The sequence below is a fragment of the Pecten maximus genome, chromosome 3 (genome assembly GCF_902652985.1).
Source record: "Pecten maximus chromosome 3, xPecMax1.1, whole genome shotgun sequence".
Classification (NCBI taxonomy): Eukaryota; Metazoa; Mollusca; class Bivalvia; order Pectinida; family Pectinidae; genus Pecten; species Pecten maximus.
In genome coordinates, this window is record NC_047017.1 from 21,656,420 (window position 1) to 21,681,329 (window position 24,910).

A 24,910-nucleotide genomic window follows, 5' to 3' on the forward strand; every position below is an offset into this window, starting at 1 on the left:
ACATGAAGTATCTTCGGAACAAAAATCAGCCTGAACCTGAACCCGAGCAGAACCAGGAAATAGAGGAAGAAGACGACTCCCCGTCCCATATCCTGCCGTTGCTGACCCTTCATGATCTTTTGAATGGATCATCTTCACACAAAAAATGCTGTCTCTGTCTTGTTACCTTTGCAATAAATGGAAAAATCATCAGTCTTACCAAAACGTGCAAGACATCACCTGATCTATTCACACAAACTGTGGTGTCCCACCTCATCCCGCGTCTGCTCCATTCACCTTATTGGTAACGACTTAGATCCGTCTACAGAGGTTGTCCTTGATGGTAGAGGTTTCTTGGAATCTCAGTTACCATCAAAATCGTCCGAAATCATTAATGACCTCCTAGAGGTGTCGCACGTCCTTTCACAGAACCAGTCTGCGTCTGCAATAAGCTTTTCTTCTCTTGATGACTCGGCATGCATGGCCTGGACAGGTTGGTCCAAAGATCAGTTCCTCGAAATCCACTCGCACTGTTCCCCATATCTTTCATCTGGTATATATACCAAGACTACACACGATGCTCTATTACTGTTCTGGGTAAAACTGAAAACCGACATTTCCTGGAGTCAGTGTTCTTCTCTTTTTGGAATTTCCAAGTCAAGTGTGTCCAAAACTTTCCACTCCATAGTGCAGGCATTAGACACATCGATAGTCCCATAATTTCTAGGTCCGGATCACTTGACAAGAGAAAAGTTGCTCGGGCACAATACTGTCTTCAGAAGCATTTTTTTGGAGATAAAGCCACTGCCATGTTAGATGGCACCTATATTTATATCCAGAAAAGTTCCAACCACAAGCTCCAGAGAATGTCCTACTGTGGCCAGAAGAAGAGAAACTATCTCAAATTCATGAGCATCGCCTTACAAGATGGCTACATTCTGGACATAGTAGGACCATTCACTGGCAGCGAAAATGATGCTACAATTACAAAAAAAAAGTCATGGACAAGCTAGTTACTTAGCTACAACCAGATGACAATGTTGTCGTTGACCGAGGTTTTAGAGATGTCCTACCAGTTCTCGAAGCCTCTGGCCTCAATGCTAGCATGCCGTCATACCTGAAACCCGGTCAAAGTCAACATTCTGACGTCCAAGCAAATCTTGACAGAACTATCACTAAATCGAGGTGGATTGTGGAATCCTATCATGGTCGTCTGAAACACTGGACGTTCTTCCGAACGCAATTGGTGTCTAACAGCTTTATCAGTGTCATCGAGGCTTTGCTTCGAACCGACACAGCCTGTCTGAATGGTATTAGAGGACCGATCTACCAGAGATCTCCAGAGAGAGATGCCAAAGATAGGCTAATGGCTGAACGTATGAAGGACCGTTTGACAACACCGAATGGTTTAGCTCAGAGAGTCAAGCACGAATGGTTTAGCTCAGAGAGTCAAGACAGATCCGGATCTATCTAGACGGGCAAGGTCCGAGTTTGTCAAGATGGATGCATCTTCCGTACTTTTTCCCCCGTCTCGATCTCGATTACTTGAGAACCATTACGTGTGGAACGTATCAGATATCTCTGGCTCCTGGTTACATCGCCGAATATTTAAGTGATGATGGAGACTATGAGGTGTGGCTTTACCAGCACTTCTCCGATGTCAAATACATTCTCGACACAAAAGCCAAACGAAATATAACGTTTGGATATGGTTCACCGTTTCACCCGATGATGAGGCCCCAATAAAGGACTACTACTGCCAGTGCCCAGTTGGAGAGAGAACGATGGGAATGTGTGCTCACATCTCCAGTATCTTGTACTACCTTGGGTATTACAGGGCGCTGGAAAACCCTCGACCATTACAACCACAGGTGAAGAAATTCCGACAAAACTTGAAATAGTTTTCCATGCGGCAACGGAGTGCATATGTCGAAAGTATGTTTGGGGCTCGATATGAAAGATCCCCGTTACCATGTGACTAACCAAACTTATAAATATAGGTATTATACAATCGCCCGTAGCTATGAACACTCCCGTAAATGCGAAAACCAACCAAAATCATAAGGAACACGTTTTGTTTGTTGTTCTGTCTATTTTTCAACCAATGTCTTCAACCACGGGGACTTGTGAAGTAGCCATCTTGGAATTTTTTTATGAAAAAGTGTTTCTCTCACTTTTTCTCATATCTGTGTACATATTCTCAACATACCGAGCAAATACTCTCGTGTTTTTATTAATTATCTAAAGAAAGTCGAAAATCGGCAATTCAACCATAGGCTAATTCAACCCAAGATTTGAAAATGTTCCACCACTTACATGTTGATGATTTTTCCTCTTATCAATAACATATTACGTACTGTTTAATAGGATAAAAATTGGTTTGCATCCAACGCCCATAAAAGGGTGTATTCTCTAAAAAAAAAACACAGTTTTTGTGTCTAAAATGTTATCATCGAAAATGGCATTTTTGAGAGTTTCTTCCAAAAACAGTCAAATGGCGCGATGGAAACATGATTTTTTTGTCACAATCATGCCATGAATGTATTCATTACGGTGACCATCATTTGATTAGATTTTCATTAATATTTTACATAACATGCACATTTATCAACACTTAGACAGCTTCTGAAAGGTACAACTTTGAGGAGCCATAAAAAACAAACCAAGTGACCTGAATCTTTATACTTTATAGATTTGTGACCACAACGGCATGGGCAATGCATGGGCAATATTAAGGAAATTTGAATCAGAGAAGGGGCCATTTTGGAAACAGGCCCTTTCAAGTTTTGATTTCTGAGCAGTACACCTCTTGGTAACGAAGTTGATGAGTCCAAATCCGATGGTCCCGCTCTGGACGTAAACATGCATTTCGTGGCAATGAGGGCTCAGTACTAGTTATTGCAAGGCTGTTAGACACCAAATTAATTACCAGTCGCCAATAGATGTCAGAGATCACAGTCGCACTAGCCGAGGCGTAGTGATATCTGCAAGGCGGTGCGTAACTGACATCCAGTGTAGATGTATTCCAAATATACACGTATACATGTGTATTGCCGAGCAGAACTTTGAATTACGATCATTTCTTTGTCAAATATCCAAATATGCAAATTCGGCCAGCCTATTTCTCAGACAAACTGGTCAGTATTGAGGACAACTAGACACATTGCAAGGACCATTCCTATTACCTCCCACTATGGTATTGTAGTGGCGTTGTTAGTCGTAAAAATGTGTGTGTGTGTGTGTGTGTGTGTGTGTGTGTGTGTGCTCTATCATAATTACATTATCATTATGCCATCTCCGCAAAATTAGCCAACAATTATCATTTCAACATCCCATGATAATTTATGTAGTACAAAATAAGTTATTTACGCAAATCAGGATATATTATTATTTTGTAGGTTGTTTTTTTTTTTTTTGCGAGGGGTCGGAGGGGCCGCCCTGATAGGAATATAGCACATTTGCAATAATTCAGGATCAGGCGTGGATCCAGGATTTTTCGAAAGTGGGGTCAAGTAATTAAGTGATAATGCTCGCGCCGTAGGGATTTGATTCATATTTGGTCTGAAGCATCCTTGGGTGAAGGGGAACCAATTTTGTATAAACAGTGGGTCTGTGATCTTAAAGATAGGTCAAGATCAATATATGAGTAAACTTAATAGCACTCTGTCCTAGGTACCACCTGGGAATATATCAGCCCTCTGGGTGTTCAGGTCAAGGTCATCTATATGAGCAAACTATCATGTACTCTTCCCCAGGTAGCTCCTGCCCAGATATTAGTACCCAATTGCTTATAGTTTTCTACAAGATAAAAGTCCACGGACAGACGGATGTTGAACGACCACTAGTGCACCAAACCATATAAGCTCACTGGCAGTTCACCTTATGTGAGATAGAAATTAATGATTGAAGATACATGTTATCACACAGGATTACATGTAGGACACAATGGTTTCTGACAACAAACAACACTTCAGTCCATACCTCCAGGTAGTAAGAATTTTAATACATTAACTGTCAATGCAAAAAGATTCAGATATTTATTAAAATTTCTATAGCTGCTCTTTGAAAAGAATAATCAGTATCTTTCAACATTTCCTGGTTTTAAAGCAAAGACAGGTCTTGCTTTCATTCACAGTACTGTGTTCGCCAATAAATTACATAATTTCTGTTTCAACTGTCAGACAATGAACAGAAAGTATAATACAACTTTGTATAAAAACACAATATTGCTAAACATATTTTATAGCAAGGTTTACTCCACAAGTCAGCGACCCCAGTCATAGGATCGCTATCCTGGGCTTATCTGTTATTTCACTGGAGAATGTGTCCAATTCTGATAGAGCTAGCATTACAATGTCTGCTCCCATGTAAATGGATTTGTTGTAACACTAAATTTAGCACTTTTGGCACCAGCATGGAGCACTACATTATGTACAATGCTTATAAATTATTTTCACCTGAACAATAATATTAACTGTTGAGAAAATGTTTTGACACTATTTATTGCGCTAACTATAGTGCAAAAATAGGATATCAGTAACATTGGTATATAGACAGTCTTCCAATTGTACTTCACATATATGTAACAGCCTAATATTTAACATATCTCAAAACTGTACAATATCCAATTTATTTGGAACTCAAAGTTCTATAAAACGATTCTAAACCTTTCACTCCAGACATCGTAATGCCCTTTCATTTTGATATATTCACACATACACACACCTGTAGTTAAATGTTCATTAGAACTATAAGTTATCTATCAGATTCACAATTTAAAAAAAATCAAAACCATTAAGACTGCAGTACCTTACTCTACTTCAATCTGAATTCAGTTCCGCTGCATTAAAGGTTGATGAAATATACTGGTATTCAAATGCAAGTGTGATAGAACACAAAACTTGGTAATCTGATATCAAACTGAACGAACGAAATATTATATGTACCTTACATGCAGCATAAACTTACAGTTCAGTAGATCAAACCTAGCTTCATCATTGTAACAAATATCAGATGTAGCACTTACAGTTAAACCCATATGAACAATTCAAATGTCTTCACCTGTACAGACAGATGGACGGACACACTGCAGAACCAATTTCTATATCCCATGGAATTTAAGTTGAACACGTTTAAAGACAATTTTAAAGTCACCGAAAACCAGTAAATATCAGAAACAACTGAGTCAGCAATATTACAGACTACTAAACAACACCTGTGTTTAATTCTTTAACGAATTGACATCCTACTGAAATAACAGAGCTGTAAAGTTCAGAAATAATTTTTCTGACATGGGAGTCCTTAGCCAGTTTGATATCCATATGAAGATGTGTTTAACTAATAGTTATAGAGAGGTGGCAACTGATAGATACATTATCTTAAAACAGCAAATGGAGAAGGGAACCTCTGAACCTGGTATGGCGAAATTGCACTTTCGGAAAATTTATTACACCAGACTTTTAAAAATAAATTCCAGATTTGGAATTTAAATTCACCAATCCGATATTTCTATTAGAGAATACATGAAAAGTATTTCCATAAGTCATTTTGACTAAATTTTCACTAAAATTCACAACTGTATTGCAATTTGTGAGAGGCCAAATTACCATTTCGATTGTCTTAAGTGTCATTTTCCCCCTATGGATACGTTTTGAAAACTTAATAACAGTACACTACAGTGTATGCTGCCTAAATCCCAATACACTTGCTGTAAACATACAAATTTTAGGGGTTATTTTAATTGTTATTTTGTGGTAAAAGAATTTCACTCAATAATGATTTCAGTTTCTGTACATTAATTTTTCTGTACATCAATTTCTGACAAATATCAATGTGTGCATCAATTGATCATCCATCACATTGCACCTAATACGTTTAAATCCACTTCAAATTTTAGTGTGCCAAAATAAGGTGTGCTTTATACTCATTACCTGTAATATTCCTCTGTCTTTGTGCCACTGATCATAAATATTTTTCTGGACCATATGTACTTGTATTTAGTTATTGTTAACACTCTTGTAAATGTGAACAGTTGCCAGGTTCTTGACAAAAGTACATACACCAAGTTTGGTACATATGGTATGGCATTCTCTATCTTAATTTCACCTTGAAAATAGAATATCTCAGAAAATTTTATTTGACTGAATTGTATTTTCTAAAATCTACTGTTGCTTACCTACAACCTTTTACATCATTTCATAATTTATAAACCAATATTGTTTAATTTCCAAACACAGAAATGGAAAGTTTCCTTGTTATTTACTTCCTGATATTAAGTAATTTATAATTATGAAATTGTTTCCAGTAGAAAAGAGGGATTCCTCTTTCTAATAGAGGTCCATCTGTAAATTATGTGCAAGACACTAACTCTATTATTTTGTGCTAGTAGTCTGCCGTATCTAGAAATGGTGGAATGGTCAATATTGCTTGTGCTATACACTTCCCACAAGTCAAAAAGGTTGGCCCAAAATATTAAAAGATTCTTACAATAACCATGATGCTTAATGATTCCCTACAACTCTGGCTGTTTTCCAAGTGATTCTGTGGTTTTTGTGGTCGTGTTCACTGGTCAAGCTGGAGTTGCTCCCCTTCCTCCATGGTGGTCTGTAAGAGTTGTCCGTCCATAGCCAGCAGTGCCTGTACAGTCTCTAATGGGATGGGCTCTCCGTCCCCACCCTGTAGTTGTACTGTGCTCCCATCTTGGTTCTGGATAATAATGATACCTTCAGGGGTCTGATAAATATTGGAGGCAGTGATGATGTGATCTGATGGCACCTGTATCCCCTCCACTCCTTCTTCCTCTAGAATCTGATCCTGTACTAGTTGCACCATTTCCCCTTCCTCAAATTCTCTTGTAGCTTCCACAATTGTATCACTTGTGTCCATAATATTTTCAAGACTTCCAACCTCATTTTTACATAATATTGTGTTGGTATCTAGGGACTTTTGTACCTCCTCTTGTGGAGAGTTTCCTTGTTCCTCCTCTTCCACCACCACAGAAATATCTGCATCTTTCTCCCCGTTGGTTGCTGGTGGAAGGGAGGACAACTGTATGGGCGACTCCTCGATCACTAGACCATCTACCACTGAAAGTGGTACGGTCGCCAGGGGTTCAGTCAATGAGGTAACAATGTTTTCATGGCTGTTAACTGTAGGTCTGTCAATAGAGCTAGTTCCCAACAAGTTTTCTACAACCGGATTTGCAGGAGATTGATTTGGTATTGACTGAATCACTATTGTGTTAGCTGGCGTGGACTGAACTAGATTAGAAGCCATATTCACACTCACAGCCACTGGTTGTGATGTAGATGCCTTTTGAGCATTTGCTAGCGAGGCAAGGTTTGGTGGTAATAAACTAATGCCACCCACAACATTTGGTTTAATGCCTGGTTTAGATTCCACTGTCTGTATCACTACTGGTGTACTACTGGATTGTTTACCGACCCCCGGTGTCATACTGTTCGTACCTGAAGATGTGAGCACCGTGTTAACGTGACTAGGTGCCGCCGACACCGTCACAAACCGTGGCTGTGTTGAGGACACTGGTGTGACTGATTGCATGATACTGTCTATCTTACCAAACTTTTGATTGTCAAGCATTGTTGTAGTTGAAGAGGAAGACAATTTACCGTTACTTGCCTCCATGACAACAGGTCGTCCTGTTGCTAATACATAGTTATTGCCACCCGAGTTACTCAACGTGGTTCTTGTCAGCTGCTTCCCAGCAGCCATCTTGGAGAGCAACTGTCTCTGGGTAACATACTCCACACGTTTCACACGAGGTTTGATGGTAGTGTCCACATGTGGGGGATCAATAGGTATTTGTCTATAGTGGAATGTTGATAAATCACTGGCAGGAATCTCTTTCACCTCGTATGTGTCTAATTCCAAATCTAGCACTCCTGCCATGCGTTTGTTCTCCACCTGTAACCAAAAAAGAAAATACCAATTTGTTTATTATTGAACTGCTAAAATGACTATTACACGGCCATTTGTGAACTATTGAACACCTGTGACACTTCAGAATTTGGTCACATGCGAACTATTAAACAACTATGACATAAATTGTCATTCAGATGTCAACACTCCAGTGTGTTTTATTTATTATGTAAGAAAACAAGTATATCATGGGTGTCTGTGCAGTAGTCCAGAATATTCTACCCTCAGTACTGGTAATCAACCCTTGTTCTATTGTGTTCTATCGCATGAACAACAGTCGATTACCAGTATCGAGGGTCAAATATTCCGTTCTTTTGCACAGACAACCGTGATATACTTATATACTATTATTAAAGGGTTGAAAAATACTCAAATAGTTGCTGAGCCATTACATCACAGTATGGCAGTAGAAAGGTGAAAATGGAGGAGTGATCTCCTATAATGGGCCCTAAACACAATCAGATACAATATGACTAGAACATGCAACTATGTACTAAAACAAGAGGCCCAAAGGGTCTGTATAGCTCACCTGGAGATTGCAGTGATAATGGAAAAAGTTTACATTAGAATACTTAAATCAAAATATGGACTATATACGAACATAATCCTTTCATTCTTACATAAGAAGAATTTCTAAGAACTTGCTACATTTCCCCTATATGAAATGCCTCCGAGACCCCTGGTTGGACAGACCCATAGTTAAAGGATGCTTCAAACCAAACTTTGTCAAAATCTATGATGTCCTTTATGACAAGTACCGATTCAAAGGACATGCTTCTACTTCCCCTATTGCTTATTAGGGTCTTGTCTGTCCTCCCAGAGGGGGGCAGTCACAGTTTATGTGAAATTTGTTTCACTTACCCCCTTAATGTTGCTTCTATAGAAATCTGGACAAAATCCATTTAGTTGTTCGTGACTAGCAGCAATTTAAAGGAATTACCTCTATTTCCCCTATTGGACCCAGCCCCTCTTGCACTAGGGCAGGGCTCCGATAAACCACTCATCCACTCGTCTTGCCCGGGTCAAAACAGGCAAGTGCCGAGTGAACTGTTGGGCGAGACTCGTCCTAGTGCCGAGCAAAAGTTTAGACCACACAGTCTGTGTCGAATTGTTACTAATCCAAAGACATTTTTTAAAAAAGATTTTAATATCATATGTCGATAAGATGAACCATACACATACCTTAGGCTAACGTGACATGTGTTCACTAGTACGGGCTGGGTCGTTCAAACGCTTGTAATTTACTAAAGCATGCGTCTGATAATAAAGCATCAAAGAGATGCTGTTAACAAACCAGTGCGCATGCGGGCGTTTCTTCACAACTTCCTTTACAACAACGAGCGAGCGGCTTGTTGATTTCTTTTTCAAAACAATCACGTTAACGAACGTTAACTGACGGTAATGAGGAAGTCCGACAAACTAGAGATCGAAATGACACAAGTGTTTGGTTTAGTTTGGTTTGATTCATTTAACAGATGGACTGCCTCCTGTGCGTGCGATATGCATGATTGTGTGTGGCGAGTGCATATGTGTTTTTTGAGGTTGCAGCGTATTCCTGTTTAGTTTCTTTACGACTCAAGTGAGAGTGAAAGGTGAAGGGTAATTCCATAAAGAATGGATGACGAAATACGACATTTAAGATATCATGAACTGTACCCCTATAATATAAGAGGCTGCTGGTCGGCCCTTTTTCTATCGGAAATGATTTTGCCGACTGCGCTGTGTACATGTAAAACCTATAACATTGTTGGAGTATCACGAACTGTTAATATTGTACAGAGTGCCCCAATCTTGCAGATACTTAGTTGACACTTTTTATAGGTACTGGTTCTATGAGATTAAAAACTTACAAAAGATAATTTTGTGATGTTTTCTTTCTTCTATAACTAAATATATTATTAAGACATGATAAGATGTATGCACTCACACAAGGACATACAATATAAAAGTCTTAACTTAAAACAAGATGAAATCACAAGTTAGCTATTTGGTGCCAAGTGGATTTCAAATAGTGCCGAGTGCTTGTACTATTGTTACTAGGCACAGTGCCTAGTTGTTCTAAAAATTCTATCTGAGCCCTGTAGGGGGGACCAGAGTCAACATTGATGCAAAATTTGTTCCACTTCCTATAAGGAGGCTTTCAAATAAACTGGGTCAAAATATGTCCAGTCTTTCATGACTAGCTAGCAATTCAAAGGGCTTATATTTGTAAGTAGACTTGTCCCTCCTCCACCGGTGGGACCAGAGTCATTATGCAAAATTTGACATTTCCCCCAAAGACAGCAACATACACCTGTTCGAGCAGCAATGACTTAATCCTTTCATTCTTAAAGGTCTTACCTCTATTTCATTTAAAAGAAAAGTTGAAAGAAGAGGAACAACCAGACACTGCGCCATGGCATAAGCTCACCAATCTGTTGGACCAGATGAGCTAAAAACCTGATCACAATCGAAGTGCTCGGATGTATATACGTTTCTAATCGAATGTATTTTATACACTATATTACCTTAATTTTTTCTATTTCTCTTAAATCTTTTTAGATTGGTTCTATCCTCAATCATGTTCCATACAATTCCCTATACCAGTGTTAAAGCCTAAGCTACAATTTCTTAAACACCTACAGGTATAATTTGCAGTCTCTTAGAAAAGCATTTCCATTTACCTTTAATTTTTTTACATTACTGAGGTTATTTTCGGTGTTTGCTAGAGGCTTCAGATACATTTTGCAAAATTTCTGAACTTGTTTGGAAAGTGCCTCGAATTCATGGTAGATGTCGTCAACATGGGGGAGAGATGGCTTGCCCTTCTCTACTTTCATGAGGAGGAACTCCCACAGAGTGATGACCTGGGCAAGGCGAGGTAGTACCACTTCCATCAGTTCCTCATCTTCACATTGCCGGATCAGCTGTAACACAACAATGAAATCAACTCGGACACAACAACAGTAGCGTATACATACGTAAGGAAAATAGGTTTCTTGTTTCTCTTCTTAATTAAATACAACTTTCTTTTTTTCTTAATATTATAGTTTCAATATTTTCAATTTTCATATTTGTCTGCTTACTACAGTGGAACTTCGTTAACTCGAACTTGACAGGACCACGAGAAAACTTAAGAGTTATCCAAGTGTTCGAATTAAGCGAGCTGTCATTTTTGGTGAAAAGTTTGGTCAATATTTGTCAACATTATATCATCATTATAACTCTGCTCTGCCACTCATCAGTTTAGTGTAAAGACTGGTCAATACATGTATATGTTTATGTTATATTTCGTTCTGTTACTCGTAGTTTGGTGTAGTTTTGCCGATATACAGTCATGATAAAGTTTCTTTCACTTAGTCACTTAAATAACGATCTGATGTACTTGTCATGTTTGCAAAAGGAATAACGATAAAATCGGAATTCAACACTGGGACAGAATAACAATTTATTAATGTCATATCAAATAACTTTAAATTTAACACAGATTATATGGAAAACTAAACAGAACCATTACCTTATATTGGACATATAAAATACTGTTTGATAGTCCTACTTATGTTTTACAGATAACCATGCCATTTCCATGTGTATTAGCACAGGAAGTTGGGCTGCGCAAGTGCGTATAAAATGTTACTGTTGCTGTGTTGGCGTGTTATCTGATTTACTAGACAGCGCTGACGGTTACAGTCGTACTCTGAACACCTCGGCAATAATTACACTATTGTTTCAGCTGTTTAAAGATTTAATAGGTACCAGTGACTGTTTCATTTCTACGCCTGTAAAAACATCAGCCGAGTACCGGTGTGTCAGAGATTAGTTCTGCTTGAGCGATCTTTGTTGGACACAAAAATGATACTTCGAGTTATTCGATCATTTCAAGTAGGATTTTTATTGTTGGGATCAAATTTTCACTTCGTATTATCAAAGTTTTCTGATTTAGATTTTTCCGGGTTTTCTGAGTTTTCTTTACTAAAACGAGTTTTCCGAGTTTGAGTTAACGAAGTTCCACTGTAATTGGATTTGATAGTTTGTTATATATGAAGCAATCTATTCAGCAAATCATTCTAATAATGTTTGGTTTACTCCTTACAAAGAACCTGTGTTAATACACACCTAATAATACAACCTAATAATACAGAGCATTTATATCAGATAACCATAGTGATTTAATCATGCTAATAATGTTTGGTTTACTCCTTACAATGGAACCTGTGTTAATACACACCTAATAATACAACCAAATAATACAGAGCATTTATATCGGATAACCATAGTGATTTAATCATGCTAATAATGTTTGGTTTACTCCTTACAATGGAACCTGTGTTAATACACACCTAATAATACAACCTAATAATACAGAGCATTTATATCAGATAACCATAGTGATTTAATCATGCTAAACAATCAAATGTATTCAATATCATTGAGGAACCTGTTACACAATCGTCATGAAAAACTGGAATCATATACCTATAATGGAACCTATGTAGTAATTACATGACAAAGTATTGCATAGTATGTAAAATGACCTCAAGAGCAGGTCACTTTTCTATATAATATGAAAGCATTGCAGCATTTGCATATCTAGTGTCACTGTAAATGTTGATAGTGCCACAATACTTCTCTTCTAGAAGTCCGAGTAAATACAAGTTACAGCACGGCTGAAATAATACATACATCTCGAAGTTTGTTTTTCCGTTTCAGTGGATTTTCAAAGTTGCGCCCCCGATACCCTCCTCTGTGGTGGAACATTTTGTTGGGCGTCCCCGCTGAAGGAATTCCAGAGATAGAGTCTTGAGTATTGCTGTCCTCCGATAAGTTACCCGTACTGTTGCTAAGACCATTGTGGGAAGACCTAACAAATGCTAAAACAGAAGCCAGTAATATTTTATTTAACAAGGATGGATAGTATTGCAACAGCAATACAAAGTCCCCTGCCTGAACCAGGAGTGCAACTATTTATTTCCCATTTTTTAAACTATGTGTTATACTGATCACGTATACCAAGTTTCGTTAAAATCGGAGTAGTACTTTAGGATTGTCCGGACACGCCTCAACCAATGAGAAGTCGGCGGCCATTTTGAAAATTGTTTTTTCGGAAAAAAAAGTAGGATGCACAACTACATGTTATACTGATCATGAATACTAAGTTTCTTTAAAATCGGTGTCGTACTTTAGGAGGAGTTGTCCGGACAAGCCTCAACCAATGAGAAGTCAGCAGCCATTTTGAAAAATAAATTTTTGAAAAAAAAAAAATGTGGGACGCACAACTACATGTTATACTGATCATGTATACCAAGTTTCGTTAAAATCGGAGTAGTACTTTAGGAGGAGTTGTCCGGACAAGCCTCAACCAATGAGAAGCCGGCAGCCATTTTGAAAAATGAATTTTTGAAAAACAAAATGTGGGATGCACAACTACATTGTTATACTGATCATGTATACCAAGTTTCATTAAAATCGGAGTAGTCCTTTAGAAGGAGTTGTCCGGACAAGTCTCAACCAATGAGAAGTCGGCAGCCATTTTGAAAAATGAATTTTTGAAAAACAAAATGTGGGATGCACAACTACATGTTATACTGATCATGTATACCAAGTTTCATTAAAATCGGAGTATTGGACAGACGGACGGAGGGTAAACCTATAGTCCCCCCGTTTTTCAAACGGCAGGGGACTAATAACAGATCTAAACCTTGTGAAAGTAAATCATGAACTTTCCTCTACTGAAATTTTGAATCTGAAATATTAGTGTAAATAAAAGATGCTGCCTTGTGTCATTGTATTTCATGAGAATTCAAAAATAAACTTATAGTCATGATCAGTGACTTTCCTTTTAAATTTCTCGGTATATATGTCAGCAATTACCCGCAAGATGAGGACAAACCAGTAGGATTTGCATCAACGCTTTCAAAGGTGAAACTGAGAAATTATATGATTCAAATTAAATAATGAGGATCAAGATTATCAAAAGTGGATGTCAAGAACAAAACATGGCAATAGCACTTCTTTCAGACATTTCTGTTTTACTAAGAGTAAAATCCATGTATATTAACTATGAATATTTTAATTCTAACCACCTGATAACATCCCTTGACAATCCAGAATGGAAAATGATGTATGGGAATCAAAACAGAGTTTCCATGTCAATTTCTGAAGTATTCTTTTGATGATACAGACAATATGTTCACTCCAGAATTGTAACTACTAGTTTTACATGTAGACCGACACTAAATCCTACCAAGGATCATTACAACACTCACGGTGTATTGTTTCCTCTGGAAGGTCATCGACAGAGCCATGTTCTGGGTTGAGCCGGTAGTGACGGCCAAGTCCACCACGTCCGATGTATGACTTGTGGCAGGTCTCGCACTTCCAGTTTTTAGGACGAGGATGTCCCACACCTGACAGATAACAAATACATAGAGTGGACATACATATCGATAGTCATAATATATAAATAGTGGACATACATATCGATAGTCATAATATATAAATTAGTGGACATATATCGATAGTAGTGGACTATCGATTGTCATTGCAAAGACCACAAGGAAGAGTGGAATATAAAATACATATATCAGTTAGCACATTTATACAATGGCTTGAGAGTACTAGTGGAATAACACAGTCAGCGTACACAGGCAATATTCCTTTACGTGAATTTCAGGTATTTTTTTCATGTGAAATTCACATGAATTTTTTCGTGTGAATTTCACATGAATTTCATGTGAATATTTTTTTCACATGAATTTCATGTGAATATTTTTTTCACATGAAATTCACCTGAAATTTTTCACGCGAAATTCACCTGGAACAAATTCACGTGAAATTCATGTATGTGAAATTCACATGAAATTCATGTGAATTTCACTTTTTTGCCCTTTTCACATGAAATTCATGTGTTAAGGAATATTGCCTGTGTATTGGGATATAAATGCAAAGTAAAACCTTTTCCTTGCATAACAGAGGAGTATAAAATGTATTATGGGGAATAAAATGAATGATTAATACTATATTCCAATTGGGATTAGATTAACAACCTTGCAAATCATTTGAAGGTGGACTGTCATGGGGAACACAAAGAAATGATGTGCAGAAATTATAATGGTAAACATATATAAATGAATGGAAAAAAATTCAGGTACACTGTATTTCAATATGTCAAGCACAAGCAGAGCCAAAGTTAGAGATAACAGGTGTCAAAATGTTAGAGCCAATAAATCACTAACAGAGGAGAAAGAATAGCAAGTATATATATTTGTGACCATGGTAAACTACATAATGGAAGGACCATTTTCAGTGACAAATATTGGAAGGCACTAGGGGCAGGGTGATCGTGTAAAGGAGAAATTTTCATTTAAACAGAGTTATTCCATATTTTAGAATATAAATTCAAAGCATATTTTCATTTTTGTTTTATTTACTTATTATTTTGCTGTTTTTTTTTGTGTGTTTTTTTTAAAGAAAAATGACCAGTTTAAATTGAAAAATATTCAGGAGTAAACAACAAATTCTGAGTCTTGTAATAGAGATTATGCGAACAGTGGGAGGTCCAAATTCAAGACCAATAAGTTACAAAAAATTCAATATCAACTTAAACATGACAATAGATAAATATTAACACATCCGATATTGAATTTTGTGAGAAAATTGAAACATAACAATGATGGAACATCGTCCATGTTTAAGGATATTAGGTATACATAAGTACATCTATATATATGTATGGAATTGTAGAGCTATGCAATGTACATTTCTATGTCCCAAGCTACAATTGATTACATAAATCGCTATTCCTATATATAAGTCTGCTACGCTGTGTTGTACAAAATTATTTATTGGATAATGGAATTACCAGGCCCAAAAATAAAACGGGAACCTATCTATTTTCTACACTAAACCAGTTATTGATCAACTTTACATGCAACTGCGAAAACAAAATGCATTCAGCTTGTTTTAGTTATAAATATGATACTGCTTTTAAATTGCATTTGAGAATTATAAGAATGAATTCCTTAATTTATCATGAAAATTATTGGTACATGCAGATCTTTTATTCATATTCTGAGTTGTTAAGGGGCATCTAAACAGCAAATACAGTCAAAACATTGATATTTTGCAGGCCTATAAATCCCTATTATGGTGCAATGTCACAGAAGTAACATGATGAACTTTTAGTATGTATCATGGCAAACCGTGGGACTTGCTGTTGACATGTAATTTGTTAAGCTGTTTGTAAATTTCAACAAAACGTAAGAAAAATGCATGTTTCAGGGGGACATAATTAACTCATTTGTATCCCATATATTACACAAACTTGCCATGTCGTTTTGCTCACAAGTGTCTAAAGCACAAAATAGGAGCATTGGTTTGACCAGCTTTGACGTTATTATATGTATAAACGCTGTTTTTATTTTGACCTTGAATTGCAAATGGCGGTCGTGAATGATATCACACAAATACGGCATATAAGGAGGTATTTAAAACATCAAAAATGCTCTTATTAGACAATATAAAGTATTCTTGAAGTGGCAAGAAGACTACTTTTATGAAAAAATGTTCAACCGTTGAGTTTGGGGTAAAATATGCCTATTTCTGAAAAAGGCTGCAAACTCACCAATTTAACAAATTGACTTTAAAATGTTCTTCTTACAAACAAGGAGTGGTAAGCGTCACACATACCACTTGGGACAAGCTTGAGTGGTCTTATAATGTAGTTATATATCACAAGTGAGAACTAGCTATAGATATAAGGTGTAATGGTATATATTATCATATTATCACATAACAGATTTAGTATTACCACCATGACGTAAAAGGGTTCCAGACAAAGAGCCATGAAAAAAATAATTCTAATAATTTATATACTGTCACATATTACAATATTTGTCTATTGGTCCCTTGTTTGAAACAATGAAAATACCATAAATTAGTAAATAAATGATATGCTATTTATAGATGAAGCTATAACGTAAATTCTCCAAAATCTCAAAACGGTGTGCTGGATATCTGTTCATGGGTAAATAATGAATGACTGAATATATACACAAGGCATGGTCAATATTAAATCTGCATGTACCACATATAAGCCTGGAGTGATATAACAATGCAATAACAATGACATACATCATCACTTGCATATGTATAGCAAATTACCAAGAGTTGATGTTGATTGGTATAAACAGCATACAAATTTATAATTATATACCTCCAGATCTAGAGTGTACATGTATATATAATATGGTAAAACCAAAACAGACTTTATATATTACCAACCATGTAGGGCAATTCACATACACTATATAATATACAGGGTATGACATATTTTGGCATACTGCCATGGCATGAAGATTTTGAAAATAAAAATTAAACCACTTTTAATATTTTCAGAAAATCCATCCAGGCTGTACAGCTAGCTATATAGAGGGACACCATTTTATTTGGGATTTTTTTTATTAAATATCCTGCACAATCACTAATGGAGGAAAAGCATAAACATTTGTCATCAAATTTGAGAAAACATGCTCTGTAGCATCGTTTGTAGAAATACACATTTGATCAATGGTAACCAGATTCCCAAAATGCTTATTCTATTGAGCGCTTTTGCCCTTGGACAAGTTAATGTTTCATTCGACACATGCATGCATTAACATTTTCAGACAAGCAAATTTTCTATCCACACACACTGGAATGAAAACTTTGCTACATTGAATATTTTGGTTGAAATATGAAATAATTTCAATTTGGAATCAAAAAGCCTGGACAGGGTTTGAAGTAGTAGTGTTCCGATTAATCGAGTTCGTCGAGTATCACTTGTTTGAGACGTTTGATCAATTAATCGAGTAAGAAATCTGTAATCGAGTTTCGTCGGAAGTGCCCTACATCAGGTTTTATGAAAATATATTAGCCGGATTTCAGATAAAAATACGTAAATTCAACTTGACAATGTCTAAAACACAGTCGCTTGCGGGAAATGGTTATGCTTGTATCATACAAAATCAAGCGTCGCATTAACCGGTAGTGCTGTAATACTAGGGGGAATGCAAACGTACCGATGACTAAGATTTCGTTTGTGAGAACATAAGCAACTAACTATGGAAGCAACGTTAACGTCTACGATCTTTCTCCCCGGTAAACGCACAGGGTCTATTTTATGGAAACATTTTGGTTTTTAATGAAAACAAGAAGCAGAAGGTCCGTTAAGTACTGATACTTTAAATATGACGAAAACTATTTGTAAAATGTGCAGAAAGTCGTATTCTTTCAATGGTAAGTCACAGTTCTACTTTTGTTTTCAAAGTATATTAGACTTTCGATAACGGATGGATTAAAGCATTTTACAGCCCGTGCAAAAAATTCCAATTAGCTAAATACTCCAATGAACAATCCTTTTGTTGTTTTTTTTTTCTGTGTTGAATAAAATTATTTAAAAAAAACAATTTTGGTTCATGTTTATCTGTGTAATAAACAAACAAACACACAGGAAGATAGTATACATGTAGGTATAAAGATAGTATATACATGTAGGTATAACAGTTTAATTAGTTACTGAAATTGTTGTTGAAAGCATAAATTTCACAAAATATTGGGATATGAATACAAAAAAATACATTTGGAAATTAATCGATTTTAATCGATCATCGATTGGTTACACACAAGTGATGATCGATCACAAAAATTCAACCGATTCCCAACACTAGTTTCAAGTTACTTTTAACATACATAAGCGCATCGAGGTACTCTTATAAAATAAGATAAGAGGTCACTGGTTGGCTTATTATCAAACACACATGTGCTGAACGCAACCTCTTATTTTCCAAGCACCATTTCTTTGATGCATCTTCTGCCCTCAAATCAGTGGACAAATTTGATAAAAAATCTCAATTTGTGGCTTAAACCTTGATGACAAAATAAATGTGTACTGCCAGTTTATGCATAATTGTTCCATTTATATGCTGCAATCACCATAAGATAGCATTTATTTATCAAACACGATGATTGTGGTCAATACAATACACATATTAGCACTTTATATGAATTGGTTCAATTTATTTATTTGTTTAACATCCTATTAACAGCCAGGGTCATTTAAGGACGTGCCTGGTTTTCGAGGTGGTGGAAAGCCGAAGTACCTGGAGAAAAAATACTCAGGCAACTGCCCCATGTGGGTTTCGAACTGGCAACCTAGAGGTGGAGGCCTAGGGCTAGTGATAAAGTGTCGGGAGCTAGGGCTAGTGATAGTGTCAGGACACCTTAACCACTCTGCCTTTATATGAAACAAATGCTAGTAACAATAAGGAAAAGCAGTTCCATGTGGACATTTGCATTCTGTTTTTGTATATACAAACCTTTTTTCACATTTGAAGAGGATTTTTTTTTTTTTTGCTAAAAACTGTCATCAATTGGTTTTGGGGACTAATTCCTTTAAACCTTTGATGATTCTCATTTATGCAAAATTTAAAAAAAAAAGCTAAATGTTATTGAAATCTGAACTTTGAAAATATGACACCCAGCTTCTGGTAAACTACCATTGGGAAGTAGAGGTTAATACAAGGCACCATCATAAATTTCTTGCCTTGTCAACCTCCAAAATTGTTGGAGTACTGTAAATGTAGTAGGGACATGTTCAGTATCCTATTTGGAGTGTACGTATACAAGGAGATTTTTCATCTCAAGCCTTCAATTTTTATTTCAATATGTTTTAAAAAGAAAATTGACCAGCCTACCATCAGTAGGTATACCATAGTTCAACAATGGTATGCATATGCAAATTAAATGGAAGTCAGGTTTATATGTACACCCATCGGCATGAAATGTTAACCTGTTCCAATTAAATGTGGCAAAAGCAACACAGCTAATAATTACAGAAAAAGATGTATTTCAACCCCAGACCAATCTGTAATTGATCGGAATATACCTGTTTCCATGCCCATTGATTCAGAGCCCTCCCTCTCTTCTCGTTCATCTTCACTGTATTTAAAGTCTGAGTAACCACCATCAGAATCATCATAGTCCTCATCCCAGTCTAAAACATGAATATGTTTATAGTCTTTTACCATATGTTTAGGCGGTTTTGAAATTCTACCCGATCTAGTACGCGGGCGATGTTTTTTTCTAAGTTCTTTTTCCTCTTTCGATAAATCAGGTCCATCCTGTTTATCGGGATCTTCTTCTAATTTCCGTTTTTTGTAGGGTCTGCGACTACTTTGACTTAGCAACACAGTCTGTTGTCCCTGTGATTGGAGAGTGATTGGAGCACCGCTGTTAGCAGACTTATGGAGCTCTGACGGGTAGATAACTCTATACACTATTCGTGTATTCGTCTGAGGGTTGTAGAGAATACTGGAGCCCTCCTGTGTTGTACTTTTAGCTACCTGTTGCTCTTGCACAACTTGCATTATCTGTTGAAGCTGTTCTGTGGTGAGGTGTTGTACAGGTGTATACTGATTACCTTGCTGGATGATACGAATGGGATTTTGACTAGATCCGAGAGGTGCCCCACTCGCTTGATTGACAGGTACAAGTCTTACAGAAACACCTGAACTTGTGGTGACAGTGTCCCCTAGCTCACAGTCATCCTCTCCCTCCTCTATTGTACTTATGCTGGTGTGCAGGGGCCCATCTTCTGACAAACTATCCGACGGTTCCAATGCCGCCCCTGATGTGGTTGCATACATTACATTTTCATTATCAGTAACCACAGAATACGTCACATTATCAAACGTCACTTCGGTCGGGACACCGGGTGTTTCTGATGTGTCGAACGTCCCATCTGCAACAGTGTCGGCCAAGTTTACAGCAACAGTTTCGTCACCTTGTGTTAAACTGGTGGTCACTAAATTGTCTGATGCTTCATCTAATGCTTGCTGTAATATATCTTCATCTGTAACATCATTTTCTGAATTTCGTATACCGTCAGCTGATACAATAGGCGTATCTTGGCCCAATACATGTGCACTAGTCATTTCCAAAACACCATTCACAGCGTCCGCCATGTTTGTTGTGCTTATGTTATTTTGCCTATTAAAATTTCCGCGAAATTTATCAAAGCGGAACTTCAGATATCCAAAACTCACTCTTTCGCCAAAAACATTGTTTTTAAAAATTCATGTCAAATACACATGTTGAAAATGATATCGTGAGTTTGATAAAAGCTGGAACAATATCCCACTGGCGCGAATCATTCTGTGCATTCTTCCTGCGTAAAATCTGACAGTAGGTGTCGCTGTTGTCGACAGTGTAGGCCAACTAATGAACGGGTAGGCCACGGAGAACAGATCAAGTCTTGGCCTCGTGTGCAATGCGCCACTGCTTATAAGACTGAGAATCAGGTCGCGATCAATTCATTCACATGAATGTTAAGTTGCTGTATAAAACTCCCACATGTATGTATCATAAGAATATATAGTATATTGCAGCTAGTGTTATTTTAATTTTTATCACAGATTGATTAAAAAGAGTTCGTCTGTCTTCGGTCACAAAAAAATGATAAAGTTTCAACGCCCATGCATTCGAAAATCTTAGCGTAACTCTTACTAATTTTATAGCAAATTTGTGTTGACACATCCGTTTATTTAATAATAAAACATTAAATATATTCAATTTAAAAAGAATTAATTACAAGATACGAATGTTATCCAGCCTTACAAATGGTGGGGCTGGGGACCAAAATAAATAATAATAAATAAAGTAAAGCGCAAAAACAACAAAAGTTTGCTAAATAGATTAGTAATCATAAGGGCATTTTAGATCGTTACTCTGATTCAAACACCGGAAACTTGTCCGCAGATTATTACTTTAAAAAAAACTGAGACGACCAATATAACTGTACCTTCCCTTTTCAACGTAGCCCGAGTTTCCTCTAGCCCTGACACCATATCCGGGCCTACACCAGACATGGTGTCAGGGCCAGAGGAAACTCAGGCTATTTTCCACGATGGTAACCTCATAATCATCCCGGTCTGTTTCTATCTCTACTTCTAAAACCTAATGATCGACGCATCAGAGGTAGACGCTACTAAAATCGGCATACAATTTCAACCGCACGACATAGTACTTACTGCCTAAATCTGTATCTATTAATAAATAACGAATGTGTAAAATAATGGAGACTGTATAGGTTATCCATTGTCTGTAATATTCAGATCTTCTTTGGATACCGGTATCTTTCCAAAACAGCTAGTGGTTATTAGCATTGGTTATGTCATCATTTAAAAAGGGTGATAATCACGTTTCTACTAACTATGGACAATAGCACTTCTTAGTACTATCGGAAATGTTTTTGAACGTTTAGTTGTAACAGATCAAAATAAGCATTTACAGCGTACTTGAAAATTCACAAAAAGACATAATTACCAATCTGGGTTTCAACCTGAACATCATACTTTATGTAAAAATTTTGAAGAAAAAAAATAAATATGTAGATAAAAAAAAAAATTGTTTTGTTTTTGTAATATAGCGTTCGACCGTGTGTCGCAAAATGGACTGAAGTGTACAGATTGGTTAAATACTTGGCAATATACTTGGCAATTGAAACTTAACAACGACCTACAGTACTTAAAGAGGCTTGCCCGCAGAGATCAGAAAAATTGGCTAATAGAAAAAGATTTTTTACACATGACAGATTGTTGGAATTGTTGAGTTTTTCATTTTATTTTCCTTATAAAACGCTGAAAAGTGATATTAAAACCTCATTTTTAAATATTATTTATTTAATCGCAACCTGCAATAAGTCTAATTTGATTGACACATCAAAGAAACAAGCACGTGCACAGTGCCGCACAGTGATAACTTCAAAGGCAGCGGCGATTTACAAAGAAGATTTGCCGTTATATTCCATACATTTCCCTCTCAGGTTGAGTTTTAATCGTCTTTTAAATACATATTCTGTAATTGTTTTCAAGAAATAAAGTCGGAAAGCCTCCAATTTTGTCACATAGAAACGTGTACTGAAGTTTATTTAGTGATCGGAGATGTGCCGTTTACCGGTCCGTCTGCGGGTAAGCCTCTTTAAAGTTCAAAATTGTGTAGAAAAATGGCTGGTAAAATACTATCCATTGAAAACAGAAGCTTTACTTATTTCAAGCACTGTGCATGACTATGCCATCGATATAATATTCAACAATGTATTCAGTGTAGAATGTCCAGGTTAATATAAACACAAATGAGTTACTTTAGAGGCTGATTGTAAACTGAGTACCCACACAGACAACATATGCAAAAATGTATCAATTAAAAAGATAAACTTTAATTAAAACCTATGTCATTCATTCTTCAATTATTGGAATATTGGGGGGGCTAGAAACTGCTAGAATAATTACCGATTTACTATCTTGGCATCTTTTGCTAGAAGTAATTCACTATACACTGAAAGCGGGTTAGAACCACTTACTCGTCGTCGTTCTGGATGGGGTGATGGTGGTTGGGGTGGGGGGATACAACTTTTCTATAAAATCACCAACAAACTCAGCCATTGATATTCTTTGTTACCTCCCCTAATCTCAGAAAACACACAAGTTATAATATCAGTCCGTGATGATATCAGCTATAGAAAATCGAATCCCCGAAAGATTGCAAAATTTGCTATAATCATTTCATTCTTCGAAATTTGGCCCCCAGACCCCTCGCCAAAAAAAATTCGTCTCGCGCCTACGGCGCTCGCAGTACCACTAACTTACTGGACCTCCCTGCCCCCGACCCCCCCCCCCCCCCCCCCCTTTCAAATTGCTAGATCCGCGCCTGCACCGAACCAATTTATAATAGTATTCTCTAACTTCTATCCAACATAGATATTAGGTATTAGGCAGTGTTTCGAACCAAGTATATAATCATACATTTATAGTCGTACGCAAGTCCAGGCTAAATTACTCTATTGGAAACCGAAGTTTTAACATCCTGCATGCCAGATTAAGGAATAAATGTAGCACTTTAAATATAATGACCTGTTCCTATATCAGATTTAATAGATGACCGCCACTGTCAATGTTGACATCCTATTGAGGATGCCAACCATTGTTTGAAGTAGTTATGTAAACAAGATGATCTAATACCATTTAACCTGCAGCTATTACTACATGGAGGTAATGACTTATTTATAGACTATAATGCTACAATATATCTATTTACTCAGCAATACATTAAAATACACTCAAACAGATTTTGACATATGTAATTATATTAGCCCGAATCACATTATATATATATATTTTGTGCGTACACTTTCTTGTTAGAGTTCTCCCGCTTTGACCTGTAGTGGCTTTACTCGACCGTCCACACATCGAGATACCATTAGGGATATAAAGTATGGTTGCTTGGTAAACAATTAATCTACACCTTTCATTCTACCTTACAGTATATTGATTCTTTGATTTAGACTATGAACTGCATGTATATGTATTATGCCGTAATCATTTCTCTCTTCTTTTATATATATATATATATTTTTTAAATATTTCTATGTGTTGACAAACAAAACTAGAAATATTAATCCTTCATCCGGATTAATAGGTACCGATAGTGGTTAAGGTGTCCTGACACTTTATCACTAGTCCTCCATCTCTGGATCGCGAGTTCGAAACCCACGTGGGGCAGTTGCCTGATACTGACCGTAGGCCGTTGGTTTTTCTCCGAGTATTCCGGCTTTCCTCCACCTCCAAAACCCAGCACGTCCTTCAAATGACCTTGGCTGTTACAAAATAATCCTAAACCTTGATGGCAATCGAATTAACATCCATCCGGATAAATGGACACGTACTGTCAGGAAAAGTATCTGGATTAAGGAACATATTAAGGATTAATAGGAAAGACAATGTTTTTATAATCCTTTAGATTAAGGAATGTATAATTTACAGTGATCCGTCAGATTAATAAATATGAAGAAATGGTTAAAATCCTCTCTCTGATTAACAAACAGAAATTGCATCAATTGAGTTATAAGATATGGATGGTCGGATGGTGCAGGGATTGTGCACAAGCATTTTATTTAGGCAGTCGGGCGTCCATTCCCCAA

At 36.8% G+C, this 24,910-nt stretch overlaps 1 protein-coding gene across 1 annotated transcript; it reads right to left on the reverse strand.

The window, feature by feature from the left end:
• Positions 1-3,961: 3,961 nt before the first annotated feature.
• Positions 3,962-21,130, reverse strand: LOC117323557. The gene is made up of 5 exons (XM_033878842.1): positions 19,820-21,130; positions 14,163-14,303; positions 12,580-12,767; positions 10,581-10,823; positions 3,962-7,902 (listed from the first exon to the last, which is right to left on the reverse strand). The coding sequence occupies exons 1-5, from the start codon at positions 20,895-20,897 to the stop codon at positions 6,541-6,543; spliced, it is 3,012 nt and encodes a 1,003-aa protein (XP_033734733.1). The 5' UTR covers positions 20,898-21,130; the 3' UTR covers positions 3,962-6,540.
• Between the last annotated feature and the right edge of the window lie 3,780 nt (positions 21,131-24,910).